Here is a 15,067-nt window from a genome sequence, read left to right as displayed (position 1 = left end):
CTTGTTATCAGACTTTCCAGGAAGAAGAAAGAGATTAGCCAGGCATTCCCCACAGACAAAGTCGCCTGTCTCTTCAAAGTAGTGCACAAGTCTCCAAACAAGTCTCCAAACAAGTCTCCAAACAAGTCTCTTCAAGTCACGGGGCGACTTTCTGGTAGTGGTAGTGTGAACCAGCTCTTAACAGAGCAGGTAACTATGATGTTTGGTATTTTTTTTATTTTTTTTAAATAAACATTATTCCTTTACAATCACTTTAAGAGCCCATTCAGACTAGCGCGACACGACTTTGGGTGGCGACCTGTGAAGTCACGTGCACCGCGACTTTGGCGCGACTTGCAGAGACTTCACATAATGGAAGTCTATGCAAGTCGCTCCGAGGTCGCCCCAAAGTAGTACAGGACCCTTTTTCTAAGTCGGAGCGACTTGTGTCGCTCCTATTAGAACGGGTCCTGTGCTAATCAATGGACCGCGACATACCGCGACTTGTCAGGCTGACAAGTCGTCTGACAAGTCACGCTAATGTGAATGGGCTCAAAGAGTCTACATATAATGTATTGCTGAATGCATGTGACACACATCTACACAGCTCCAGCAAAAAGTGTAACATTCTGTGTTACAGAACTATTGTGTATGATCACAAGCTCCATCTTGGGGCCATAATGAGGTCTTTTTCTTTTTAAACACCTCAATCAGGAAAAAAAAAAAAAATACTTTTTGTCCACTAGATTTTTTAGTACAAGATTGTTATATAAAACAAAATACGGCAAGTTTCCTTGGAGCTGTGCGGGTATTTGTCACATTCGTTCAGAACTTTTTATACATAGGCATGCTTCTGGGGGAACTCAGCAGGAGATCCAAAAAGAAGAGGCACACAATATATCTGACGCAGTGGTTATTCACTATTGCAAAAACAATTGAATAAGGTATCAATAAGTAATCAAGTCCATACAATAATGGTCCATTAATAAAAGTTCAATATATGGCGGCAGCTATCCTCAGAGTCTAGCAGGCTCTTTATCTAAACGAAGGTCATAAATCCTCGTTATACTACACTTAAGTCGTGCTTCCTTCTTGCCCTCCCCTTCTTCCAAAAAGAAGAGGATCTGGGCTGCTCCATGCAAAACCATTACACAGAGCAGGTAAGTATAACAGGTTTCTGCAGTTGGAATTACAGGCATGTTCAAAGGACTGTAGCAGCTCAGCCCATACAATGTAACGACAGGCTGAAGGTGGCCGCAGTTATTCATGACTATTCGCACAGCTAGCGATTGCCTGTGGTTAGCGACAGATGATCATGTCTGCATCCAGCTACAAATCGCTGCAGGTTATTGCTAGCTGTGTGAACAGATACTGATTGCTGTGGCTCATCATTGCATGTTATGGGCAGCCACAGCTCTTTGCACACACCTGTAATTCCAGCTGCAGGAATCCGCAGCATGTGCCAATATGTTTGAATTCTGATCTGTGCAAAAATTCCACATGGATGTACACTCAGCAACGCACTTGGAGATCTAAACAGCCAATGGTCTGTCACTGATTTACCAAGCCACACGTGCGGGTCAAGACAGGGTTTACAGAACAGCACATCTTTGTGAATGAGGCATTAGAAATGCCACTGCCTACATTCCTAACCTCTAAGCCAGGGTCTCCAAACTTTCTAAACAAAGAGCTAGCAGTTTAGGGTCCTTCAAACTTGAGAGGAGTTGGACTGTGGCCATTGGTAGTGTAATTTGTCCTGTCGTCAAGAGTTAACAATGCATCTTTGGTATTGGAGGGAGTACCAGTGTCCCATTGTTGGGGTCAGTGGGAGGCAGGGCTGGGACAAAGGGTGGGCAGGAGGAACAGCTGCCGTAGGCATAGAAGAGCAAGGGGGCAGAGAATAGACACAGAGCAGTAAAACACATTCTACAGCATTCATTACCAGGTGGTGCCGTTCTACATACTTGCCCGGGGCGCTAGATGAACTGGCATCCGCGGGAGGAACAGCGTCCCCATCGATGGCATCAGAAGCAGGCATTACACCCATTGTTGGTGTCAGTGGGAGGAACAGTGCTCCATTGTTGGTGTCAGTGGGAGAAACAGTGTAGGGCTGCAACTAACGATTATTTTCATAATCAATTAGTTGGCCGATTATTGTATCGATTAATCGGATAATAACCCTAAAAAAAAAGTCTGCTGTATAATTTAGTGAATATGTAAAGTTTAAAAAAAAAAAAAAAAAGCAATTTATTCTTAAATATCTATATGCAGTGATAAATATAAATAACCAACTATATGGATCAGGAGCAAAATCTCGAATCCACTCTGAGAATGACAGAAGAGATCGCATTTTAACAAAGTTTGTTCTATTTTCCAATTGTTAGTGGGCTCAAATCGACAATCGTTTTCGAACCACAGTGATGGGAAAATTTGAAGGAGCAGAATATTAAACTTCTTGGTCAAAGGAATTTTAAGACCGTGTATGTGGTTTTCATTCAGATATTGCATTGATTTTGGGGGCGCATGCGTGGCATGGAGACAAGCGGCCACTTCTAAACAGTGCTCTGGACCCGTTCGGCTACATGGCCACGATCCTGGGGATAATCCGCCTGCTTTCCACCTAATCGACATGCCGATCCCCCGCTACAACACCCGTGTATGCCTACACTGGGAAAAAAAAAAAAAGCAGAGGAGGGTCACAGGGATCTTTAACCCACTACCTCCTCAGAGCCCAATAGAGCAGCATGGCGGGACATGGCGCTGGCTCTAAGTCCTCTGCTACAGCTTCAGCATCCGTTCTCCCTACAGAGCCATTCACACTGGATCAAAGCTCTTCAGATTGTGACTCCTTTCACAAAAGCTGATCTGGATCAGAGTCTGGAGACTTTATGCACAATATTGCCTAATAAATTCCAATGTGAACTCCAAAAATCTACCAACACATTGTCCCAGGAAATTGCTTCTTTAGGCTCTCACACAGACATGCTTAAAACCAAACACGATGAGCATTCTATTGCTTACAATGATTTCTCTAGGGAACATGAAGCTCTTTCAGCGGCCTATTTTCAACTACAAGCCCATGTAGAGGACTTAGACAATCACAATAGGAGCAGGGCCGATGCTTCCACTAGGTAAACTAGGCAGCTGCCTAGGGCGCATTGCCACCTAGGGGCGCAGCCACGAGTCAGCACTCACTCTCCGTCATGAATGATCCTTGTGAGCTGAGGAAAGGGGCGGCAGTGGGGGAGGAAGAAGGGACAGAGGAAGATGCCAGGTGTCTGGGGCAGTGGCAGAACTACCAGGCCCTGGCTTTCCACCATTGTTGGGGGAGCCCCAAGGGGCAGGAAAGGAGCCCACCGGAGTGCTAGCTGCATAATGATCCTCTTCGTCTGGAGCTGAGCGGCCTAATCCCTGGGCGGGAAGCGACTCTCAAATCTGAGCTGGTGGGCAGCCGTTCATTTCCCTGGGTCGGTATTAAGCAGGGAGTGGAGGAGAGCTGAACCGGAGCTCGGCACTGGAGGGTGGCACCTTTACTGGAGCAGAAGTGACGAGGCAACGGAATGGCCTGAGGATGTTGGTGATGAAGGAGGTGTGGAGCTCTCCGACTGCTGCTTCTCCCTCCACCAGGAGCCAGTTGGAGCTGTGGTGAGCACTGTGGTCCAGGAGAGGAGTGTCCTGGGAGAAGGAATAAGCAGGATCATGGTGAAGGAGGGCAGAGTGCAGGCCACTCTCTTCATACTGCCCAGTAAGTGTCCCCAGAACAGGGAATCAGGGTCCCTGGGTGTGACATGGAGTATACCTGGTGTGCAATTGCGGTCACCAGGTATGCCATGGGGAATCGGAGTCACCAGGTGTGACATGGGGGATAGGGGTCACAAGTGTAACAGGGGAGGAGGGGGGGTTGCCATTTTTCTACATCATTCATTAGCTTTGCAAGTCTAACATGTTTACAAGAACAATGATAGTAGATTTTCTTATTAAGGGTTTTAGCAGGCCGTGAAGTGATCATAGCGAATGTTTATGCCCCAAATGAAGGGCAAGCCACCTTTTTTCGAAATTTCTTTGACATTTTGCAAAAATTTAAATCCACACATATCCTTTTAGGTGGGGACTTAAATTTGGTTTAACAACCTGCATTAGACAGAAGTCAGTCCAAGTCGATGTGTACACAACTTATTGCCTTTCAACTCATCGATTCCTGGAGAGCTCTGAACGTGGGTGCACGTGATTACACTCATTAATCGCACCCTCATGACACTTATGCCAGATTGGAATATCTTTTCTGCACCCCCATCATTCTAGCAAACTCTCAAGATGCTTCTATTCATATTTGTCCCTGGTCAGACCACCACATAGCAGCCTTTACGACCTCCATGATAGGCCTTGCTAATACCCCTTACTAGGGCTGCACGATATTGGAAAAAAAGTACATTGCGATATTTTTTTTTCAACTATATATATATATTGCGATATTGAGAGACCCGTCAATCCAGGCTAAAGTCAACAATTATGTTACTGTAGGGTAGGGAAGTAGTGCAGCCTTCTGATTGTGCAAGGGACACCTGGGACAGCCAGGGTTAATGTTACTGTAGGGATGCAATGAGTTTTGCAGCAGCCTTCTTCTGAGTGTATATATATTGCACTGGGAGTCCGGGACAGCCAGGGTTAATGTTACTGTAGGGATGCTGAGTGGGAATGGATGGAAATCATGAAGTATTGCAGCAGGGCATGCAGGCAGCAGCACAGCCTTCTTCTGATTGTAATTGCAGATACAGGGCAGGCCAGGGTTAATAATGGTATTGTAGGGAGGGATTGACAGTGCACTCAGTGACAGTGTGGAATGGATTATTCACAGTCGGGACTCACAGTGGTGGTAGGAGCCAGTAGAAGAACACAGCCTGACAGTGACTCAACATCCGTGCAACACACACGTTTAGTCTGCCGCCCTGCAGCTAGTTTTCTTGACCGGCACAGCGAACCAATCACGCCGTGAGTAGCGGCACAGCGAACCAATCAGGTGTGCAGGCACGCGTGATTGGTTAGCTGTGCAGCTGCTCACGGCGCACTGCTCACCACTGAACGTGTGGGACGGATGTGTCGGGCTGCTACAAGAATCACTGTGAGTCCTCCCCCGAGTCCCGACTTCTCCCTGCCTCCCTGCCTAATGCCTATGTGCTTTAACATCGTATCTTCGGCAATGTGAATATCGCCCACGCCCGCAGAACGATAGTCGATATCACATCGACTATCGTTCAGCCCTACCCCTTACTCATGGAGGCTCGAACGAGTCCCTAATTTCGGACCCCGCCATGCAAAAAAATCATCAATAAGCATTTCGAGGAATATTTTTACATCAAACTCCACTCCAGACATTATGATCACATCATAAGGCAGTACTACGAGAACACCTTATTAACTTAAGATGGTCAAACATACTCTCACTCACCCAAGAGTTAGAGAAACCATACAAAACTCATCATACTCAAGACCCCACACTTCTCTTAACAGATTCAAACTAAAAAATGTAAATTTGATTCCCTCTTCTCATTCAAAACAGAGAAATCTTAACACTAGTCCAAAGCCAAATTCAAGGTGAATTCTTTCACACCTTAAGACCGTTATATGCCAACCCACAAATGGGAATCCGTATCACAGACTGTAACTCAAACTTTTTTTTAAAGTGAGCAAAAGGTACCATCCAGGGATGTCCGCTCTCTCCTCTACTATTCGCACTTGCTATATAGCCCCTGGCAGCAGCTATTCTCCAAAACCCTGACATTACAGGTTATTCCAAAGCAGGTTCACAGTATAAACTCAGCATGTACGCAGATGGCATGCTGTTATTCATCACTAACCCTAAAATTTCTCTACCCAATTTATTACAAACACTGAGTAAATTCTCAGCTTTATCTGGTCTCACTAGTAATCTTACGAAATCCATATGGATGCCCATTAACATACCAGTAACCTGCTTTCAAATACTTAAACATTCTTTTGACTTCCAATAGTCACAGAGCTCCTTATCATACCTGGGGATTCACCTTACCCCCTACCTACACTCGATATTTCTCAAAAACTATCCCCCCATAGAATCTTACGTAAATGTTGTAATATGTTTTACCTCTGTACCACCTTTTGCACTTTTTAATAAAAAAAGTTTGTAAACGAAGAAAAAAAAAAAAAAAAAAAAAGGAGAAAGAAAAAAAAAATTAATTTTTGAACTGAATGTTAAAAGCAAGTGAAATTTTAAAACATTCCTTTCATTCAGGGAATGTACAAAGATTTTTTGTATGAATATTCTCATCCGAAAATCGGATAACTGTATGGCAAGCATTAGGCTCGCTTCACACCTATGCAGTTTGCTTTTGATCTGTTTCTGCAGTGCTTTTTGCTGTGTGTTTCTGTGTTTTTGCACAAGCAATTTTTCTGCGAATTTGCATTGTTTATGCTTTTTTTGGCCAATTTGCTGTTGGGCAGATGAAAAAACGCAAATCGTCTCAAAAACGCACTACATTCTTTTCTTCAGCTTCCCCATTGAAGTCTATTGAACCAAAAAAAAAGCAGTTTTGTGTTTGGAAAGGGTCAAGAACTTTTTCCAATACGCAGCGGCTAATAAAAGCATAGACGTGAAAGTGTCCCATAGGAAACCATGTTAAATGAACTGTAGTGCGTTTCTGCAAAAAGCACCAAAAAACACATATGTGTGAACCAGGGCATGCTTTTCTTTTTATCACCTGTTATATATAATCGCCACTATAAGGGGTTCATTTATACTGTAAAACAATGAAAGTAATAATATATATTATATAGAATGATAAATACATCCAGAAGTGGGATATATGGGCAACTAGGAGTCAGACATGAAGCCTTATAAAGGGTGGAAGAGAGATAAAAAATATTTTATATAAAAGTAGTACTAAAAGCTGATATTTTTTCTCATGGATATGATTTTAAATATAATGCACAATACTGATATAAGTTTAGTTTAAATGTAATTGTAATGCCTTATATTACCTCTAGTCTATCAGTCTCCACCTTCTCTGGGTTCAGATGCTAATCTTTGCCTTTAACCACTTAAGCCCCGGAAGATTTTACCCCCTTCCTGACCAGGGCCTATTTTGCGATTCGGCACTGCGTGACTTTAACGGACAATTGCGCGGTCGTGCAACGCTGTACCTAAACGAATTTGGCGTCCTTTTTTTCCCACAAACAGAGCTTTCTTTTGGTGGTATTTGATCACCTGTGCGATTTTTTGATCATGCGCTATAAACCAAAAAAAGCGTAAATTTTGCAAAAATAACAATATTTTTCACATTTTTTTTATATGAAAATCCCCCCCCAAAAAATGTAAAAATCAAATTTTTTTTAACATTTTAGGCCAATTTTCTTGACATTTTTGGGGTTACCAGTGACATTACTACAGTAATCAGTGCTATACATATGCACTGTTACTGTAAAAATGATACTGGCAGTGAAGGGGTTAACTTTGAGAGGGAGGGGTTAAGTGTGTCCCTGGGGGCGTGTTTCTAATTGTGATTGGCTGTGGCTTGATGTATAAGAACAGTGATCAACGGTCCTACATAGTAGAACCGCTTGATCACCATTCTTACACAGGGGAGAATGACAGACGGACATCGAGTCCGCCGGGCACACGCACGGGGGGGGGGGGGGAGGTCCGTGACCGAGCGGGAGCGTGCATCCGGCGGCGAGCGCTCGCTCCCAAAACCCTTACAGGCTAGCGACGTAGCCCTACGTCGCTTTTCCTGTGAGGGGCTGACTGCAGCAGTCGGCAAGAGGTTAAAGTGAATTTGTTTTTTAAACAACAAACACGTTATAGTTACCTGCTCTGTGTAATGGTATTGCACAGAGCAGCCCTGATTCTCCTCTTTTGGGGTCCCCCACCAATGCTTCTGGGCCCTCCTGCTTTCAGAATGCCCTAATAGCAAGCTGTAAAGTATAGTATAGAGTGCTCCTATAGCAAGGTTAAAAAAAAAAAAAAAAAAACTTCTGCCTTTAGAACCACTCACTTCCTGCCCAGGACTACATGTCCCATGAGGCATTGCTCCTCACACATTCACAGGTTCTCACGCATTTACTGACATGTATGAATGTACTGAGCTGTATGTGTGCTGCACTGTGTCTTCGGACATGCATGGACAGTACTGAGCTGTATGTGTGCTGCACTGTGTCTTCTTACATGCATGGACGGTGTACTGAGCTGTATGTGTGCTGCACTGTGTCTTCTTACATGCATGGACAGTGTACTGAGCTGTATGTGTGCTGCACTGTGTCTTCTTACATGCATGGACGGTGTACTGAGCTGTATGTGTGCTGCACTGTGTCTTCGGACATGCATGGACGGTGTACTGAGCTGTATGTGTGCTGCACTGTGTCTTCTGACATGCATGGACAGTGTACTGAGCTGTATGTGTGCTGCACTGTGTCTTCGGACATGCATGGACGGTGTACTGAGCTGTATGTGTGCTGCACTGTGTCTTCTGACATGCATGGACGGTGTACTGAGCTGTATGTGTGCTGCACTGTGTCTTCGGACATGCATGGACGGTGTACTGAGCTGTATGTGTGCTGCACTGTGTCTTCGGACATGCATGGACGGTGTACTGAGCTGTATGTGTGCTGCACTGTGTCTTCTGACATGCATGGACAGTGTACTGAGCTGTATGTGTGCTGCACTGTGTCTTCGGACATGCATGGACGGTGTACTGAGCTGTATGTGTGCTGCACTGTGTCTTCTGACATGCATGGACGGTGTACTGAGCTGTATGTCTGCTGCACTGTGTCTTCTGACATGCATGGACGGTGTACTGAGCTGTATGTGTGCTGCACTGTGTCTTCGGACATGCATGGACGGTGTACTGAGCTGTATGTGTGCTGCACTGTGTCTTCGGACATGCATGGACGGTGTACTGAGCTGTATGTGTGCTGCACTGTGTCTTCTGACATGCATGGACAGTGTACTGAGCTGTATGTGTGCTGCACTGTGTCTTCGGACATGCATGGACGGTGTACTGAGCTGTATGTCTGCTGCACTGTGTCTTCTGACATGCATGGACGGTGTACTGAGCTGTATGTCTGCTGCACTGTGTCTTCTGACATGCATGGACGGTGTACTGAGCTGTATGTGTGCTGCACTGTGTCTTCTTACATGCATGGACGGTGTACTGAGCTGTATGTGTGCTGCACTGTGTCTTCGGACATGCATGGACGGTGTACTGAGCTGTATGTGTGCTGCACTGTGTCTTCTGACATGCATGGACAGTGTACTGAGCTGTATGTGTGCTGCACTGTGTCTTCGGACATGCATGGACGGTGTACTGAGCTGTATGTGTGCTGCACTGTGTCTTCGGACATGCATGGACGGTGTACTGAGCTGTATGTGTGCTGCACTGTGTCTTCGGACATGCATGGACGGTGTACTGAGCTGTATGTGTGCTGCACTGTGTCTTCGGACATGCATGGACGGTGTACTGAGCTGTATGTGTGCTGCACTGTGTCTTCTGACATGCATGGACAGTGTACTGAGCTGTATGTGTGCTGCACTGTGTCTTCGGACATGCATGGACGGTGTACTGAGCTGTATGTGTGCTGCACTGTGTCTTCTGACATGCATGGACGGTGTACTGAGCTGTATGTGTGCTGCACTGTGTCTTCTGACATGCATGGACGGTGTACTGAGCTGTATGTGTGCTGCACTGTGTCTGACATGCATGGACGGTGTACTGAGCTGTATGTGTGCTGCACTGTGTCTTCGGACATGCATGGACGGTGTACTGAGCTGTATGTGTGCTGCACTGTGTCTTCGGACATGCATGGACGGTGTACTGAGCTGTATGTCTGCTGCACTGTGCAGAGATGTATAGTAACTAAGTAGAACTACTTCACTACTGTACTTTCCTAGAGTAGGATTTTTTTCTCCTACTTCCACTTTTACTTCACTACATTTTTTCAATGATTTAAATACTTCTACTCCGATATATTTTTTTTTTGTGCTGCATAGTTACTCGTTACTATTATAAAAATTACCACTGCCAGAACAGTAGATGGCAGATTTCATGAAGCTCAAAACATGTGTATTATCAGCGCATCCGAAAATAAATGCTACTGCGTGTATAAATAAAAGCTGCATTTGAAATAATAAAAAACAATATGATGTTCAAACTTTTGACTTCTTTCTTTAATAACTACATAACACAGTACTTGTACTTTTACTTCCAGTACTTGAGTAGCAAAATTTTTTAAAAAAACTACTTGCAATACTTAAGTACAAAAAATGTTGAATACTTTAGTACTTCTACTCAAGTCACTTTTTGATCGAGCACTTCCACTTCTACTCAAGTATGGGTTTTGAGTACTTTATACAACTCTGGCACTGTGTCTTCGGACATGCATGGACGGTGTACTGAGCTGTATGTGTGCTGCACTGTCCAGATATGTACACAAATAAGGCATTCTGCAGGCCAACTAATCGTTTATGAAATTAGTTGACAACTACAGTAAACCCCCCTCCATTGCGGGGGTTACGTTCCGGACCCAGCCGCGAAAAGTGAAATTCCGCGAAATAGAAAAACCCTATTAAAATGCATTGTAGGCATGATTTTTTTACTGTCACTGTACGTGTAGAAGCATTTTAAGGTCTTTAAACACACTTTTAAAACAATAGAAACTCATTTAAACACATAAAAGATACTAAGAGACATAGCAAGAGCTATGGAAAACACAAAAATCTTTCATTTTTAATGATTTATATAGTAAAATAACATTACAAAAAAAACCGCGAATTACCGGGACCGCAAAAACTGAACCGCGATGTAGCGGGGGATTACTGTACAGTAATCCCCCGCTACATCGCGGTTCAGTTTTTGCGGTCCCGGTAATTCGCGTTTTTTTTTGTAATGTTATTTTACTATATAAATCATTAAAAATGAAAGATTTTTGTGTTTTTCATAGCTCTTGCTCTGTCTCTTAGTATCTTTTATGTGTTTAAATTAGTTTCTATTGTTTTAAAAGTGTGTTTAAAGACCTTAAAATGCTTCTACACGTACAGTGACAGTAAAAAAATCATGCCTACAATGCATTTTAATAGGGTTTTTCTATTTCGCGGAATTTCACTTTTCGCGGCTGGGTCCGGAACGTAACCCCCGCAATGGAGGGGGGTTTACTGTATTTTCATAATCGATTAGTTGTCGATTAATCGCTTCAGGTCCTAGAACTGCACTCCATTGTTGGCGTCAGGAGTAGGAATTATACACAAGGTTGATGTCAGTGAGAGGAATAGTGCCCCATTTCTGGTGTCAGTGGCAGGAATAATGCCTCAAGAGTCGGATAAAGGCAAGCAAAGGGCTGCAGTTTGAAGAGCACTGCTCTAAGCCCTCTATAGTAATACTGTGTCTTGTAGTTGGATCTGTAGAAGAAACCACACTGCACAGACAGACCAGACATCACTCCTGGAAGCATCAGAAGATTCTTCTGTCAGGCTAGGTTCACATGTGCAAAAAGCAACGCGTTTCTGCATGCTTTCCTAACTCACACAGAAAAGCGCTGCAGTTTGGTGGACACATGGCAATGCTGTTAATTCTTAAAGGCAACTCCCGCACGTCAGGGGCGGATGTCATTAATTCTTCAAGGCACCTCCATGCATTGGTATGCACCCCAGCACCCTGCGGTTCCATGTCGTGCATTTTCAAAAAAGGTTTGCGGGCTTCTCTCCCTGCATTTCCAACAGCTCTTTCCCTTTCAAATGAATGGAGCGCTGTGCATGCACATGTGAACCTATGCTAGGCTTAGCGCAAAAAGAAAGTGACTGATAAGTACCCTTCTAAGGGTTTCCCTACTTTTTTTATCTAGGTCCAGAGGGACTGAGAATTGTAAAGCAGACTCAGAAACCAGGCTGAAGAGTACGTCCCAGAGGGGCTCTTCCATGTCACCCTGGCCTACAACACCCTAGAGGGGCTCTTCCATGTCACCCTGGCCTACAACACCCCAGAGGGGCTCTTCCATGTCACCCTGGTCTGCAACATCCCAGAGAGGCCCTTCCATGTCACCCTGGTCTATAACACCCCAGAGGGGCCCTTCCATGTCACCCTGGTCTATACCATCCAAGGGGGCTCTTCCATGTCACCCTGGTCTATACCATCCAAGAGGGGGCTCTTCCATGTCACCCTGGTCTAAAACACCCCAGAGGGGCCCTTCCATGTCACCCTGGTCTATACCATCCAAGGGGGCTCTTCCATGTCACCTTGGTCTATACCATCCAAGAGGGGGCTCTTCAATGTCACCCTGGTCTATACATCCAAGAGGGGGCTCTTCCATGTCACCCTGGTCTATACCATCCAAGAGGGGGCTCTTCAATGTCACCCTGGTCTATACCATCCAAGAGGGGGCTCTTCCATGTCACCCTGGTCTATACCATCCAAGAGGGGGCCCTTCCATGTCACCCTGGTCTATAAAACCCCAGAGGGGCCCTTCCATGTCACCCTGGTCTATACCATCCAAGAGGGGGCTCTTCCATGTCACCCTGGTCTATACCATCCAAGAGGGGGCTCTTCCATGTCACCCTGGTCTATACATCCAAGAGGGGGCTCATCCATGTCACCCTGGTCTATACCATCCAAGAGGGGGCTCTTCAATGTCACCCTGGTCTATACATCCAAGGGGGCTCTTCCATGTCACCCTGGTATATAACACCTCAGAGGGCCTATTCCATGTCACCCTGGTCTATAACACCTCAGAGGGGCTCTTCCATGTCACCCTGGTCTGCAACACCCTAGAGGGGCTCTTCTATGTCACCCTGGTCTACAACACCCCAGGGGGGCTCTTCCATGTCACCCTGGTCTGCAACACCCTAGAGGGGCTCTTCCATGTCACCCTGGTCTACAACACCCCAGGGGGCTCTTCCATGTCACCCTGGTCTGCAACACCCTAGAGGGGCTCTTTCATGTCACCCTGGTCTACAACATCCCAGATGGGCTCTTCCATGTCATCCTGGTCCACAACATCCCAGAGAGGCTCTTCCATGTCACCCTGGTCTAACACTCCAGAAGGGTCCTTCCATGTCACCCTGGTCTGTAAAACCCCAGAGGGGCTCTTCCATGTCACCCTGGTCTACAACACCCTAGAGGGGCTCTTCTATGTCACCCTGGTCTACAACACCCCAGGGGGCTCTTCCATGTCACCCTGGTCTATAACACCTCAGAGGGACTATTCCATGTCACCCTGGTCTGCAACACCCTAGAGGGGCTCTTCTATGTCACCCTGGTCTACAACACCCCAGGGGGGCTCTTCCATGTCACCCTGGTCTGCAACACCCTAGAGGGGCTCTTCTATGTCACCCTGGTCTACAACACCCCAGGGGGCTCTTCCATGTCACCCTGGTCTGCAACATCCCAGATGGGCTCTTCCATGTCACCCTGGTCCACAACATCCCAGAGAGGCCCTTCTATGTCACCCTGGTCTATAACACCCCAGAGGGGCCCTTCCATGTCACCCTGGTCTAACACCCCAGAAGGGTCCTTCCATGTCACCCTGGTCTGTAAAACCCCAGCGGGGCTCTTCCATGTCACCCTGGTCTATAACACCCCAGAGGGGCCCTTCCATGTCACCCTGGTCTGTAAAACCCCAGCAGGGCTCTTCCATGTCACCATGGTCTATAACACCCCAGAGGGGCCCTTCCATGTCACCCTGGTCTGTAAAACCCCAGCGGGGCTCTCCCATGTCACCCTGGTCTATAACACCCCAGAGGGGCCCTTCCATGTCACCCTGGTCTGTAAAACCCCAGCGGGGCTCTTCCATGTCACCCTGGTCTATAACACCCCAGAGGGGCCCTTCCATGTCACCCTGGTCTATAACACCCCAGAGGGGCCCTTCCATGTCACCCTGGTCTGTAAAACCCCAGAGAGGCTCTTCCATGTCACCCTGGTCTATAACACCTCAGAGGGACTATTCCATGTCACCCTGGTCTGCAACACCCTAGAGGGGCTCTTCTATGTCACCCTGGTCTACAACACCCCAGGGGGCTCTTCCATGTCACCCTGGTCTGCAACATCCCAGAGAGGCCCTTCTATGTCACCCTGGTCTATAACACCCCAGAGGGGCTCTTCCATGTCACCCTGGTCTATAACACCCCAGAGGGGCCCTTCCATGTCACCCTGGTCTATAACACCCCAGTCCTGGGGCCCTGTCTCACCTGTGAACGAGTCAGCATAGATAGACTCCAGAGCCTCCAGCTCATTGCGCTGTTCCTCGCTGTAATCCGTCATGGTTAGCGGGCCATTGACCGAGGACAGGGCAGAGAGCAATGCGCACAGCTACCCCCTCACTGCCACCCAGCCGGCCACGCTCGGCGAAGAATCGCTCGCTCCGACATCGATTGCTCTAGTCTAAAACTGCACCTCCACCCTCTTAACTCCTCCAGTGCCAGGCTTAGGACAGCTGGCACGTCGTACAAGTGATCGCTTGCTACAGCGCACTCATTGTCCTCTTATAGATAGCTGCTAAAGACACCACCGTGTATGCGAGAAGAAAGTCAGCCGATCGTGCCACATGAAAGTACTAAAGGCACGAGTTTCCCTTCTATTACTATCGGCTATTGACAGATCGAGCTTTAACTGTCGCTGGATATGATGTCATCAAGAAGCGTTTCTTAGCATGTGTGTGTGAATGTAGATGTACTGTCCATCTGTCAGCTCTGATATAGATAAGGCGGAAATAGGTGTTATCATGTATTCTTTATATGTCACAGTTTTTCCCATTGGGCAGTGTCATCTGCTTTTCGATGTTAGTGGAATGGAAATGGGTTCATGGGGTCTTTGGCAGCCAATCCAATTTAACCACTTCAGCCCTGGAAGGTTTAATCCCCCCCCCCCTAACCACTTCAGCCCCGGCAGGTTTACCCCTCCCTCCCCCCCTTAACCACTTCAGCCCTGGAAGGTTTACCCCCCCCCCCCCTTAACCACTTCAGCCCTGGAAGGTTTACCCCTTCCTCCCCCCCTTAACCACTTCAGCCCTGGAAGGTTTACCCCTTCCTCCCCCCCTTAACCACTTCAGCCCTGGAAGGTTTACCTCCTACCCC

The 15,067-nt window shown here is 46.6% G+C and overlaps 1 protein-coding gene across 1 annotated transcript in view; it reads right to left on the bottom strand.

The window, feature by feature from the left end:
• Positions 1-14,388, bottom strand: part of RWDD1 (RWD domain containing 1) — a 58,057-nt gene extending 43,669 nt beyond the window's left edge. Inside the window, exon 1 of the mRNA XM_082252601.1 lies at positions 14,183-14,388. Coding sequence (XP_082108727.1) covers positions 14,183-14,255 — 73 coding nt within the window. The 5' untranslated portion in view covers positions 14,256-14,388. The remainder of the gene's footprint in view (positions 1-14,182) is intronic.
• Between the last annotated feature and the right edge of the window lie 679 nt (positions 14,389-15,067).

The sequence above is a fragment of the Pelophylax lessonae genome, assembly GCF_965119305.1.
Source record: "Pelophylax lessonae genome assembly, chromosome: 3".
Classification (NCBI taxonomy): Eukaryota; Metazoa; Chordata; class Amphibia; order Anura; family Ranidae; genus Pelophylax; species Pelophylax lessonae.
This window is presented reverse-complemented; position numbering and strand designations above follow the sequence as displayed.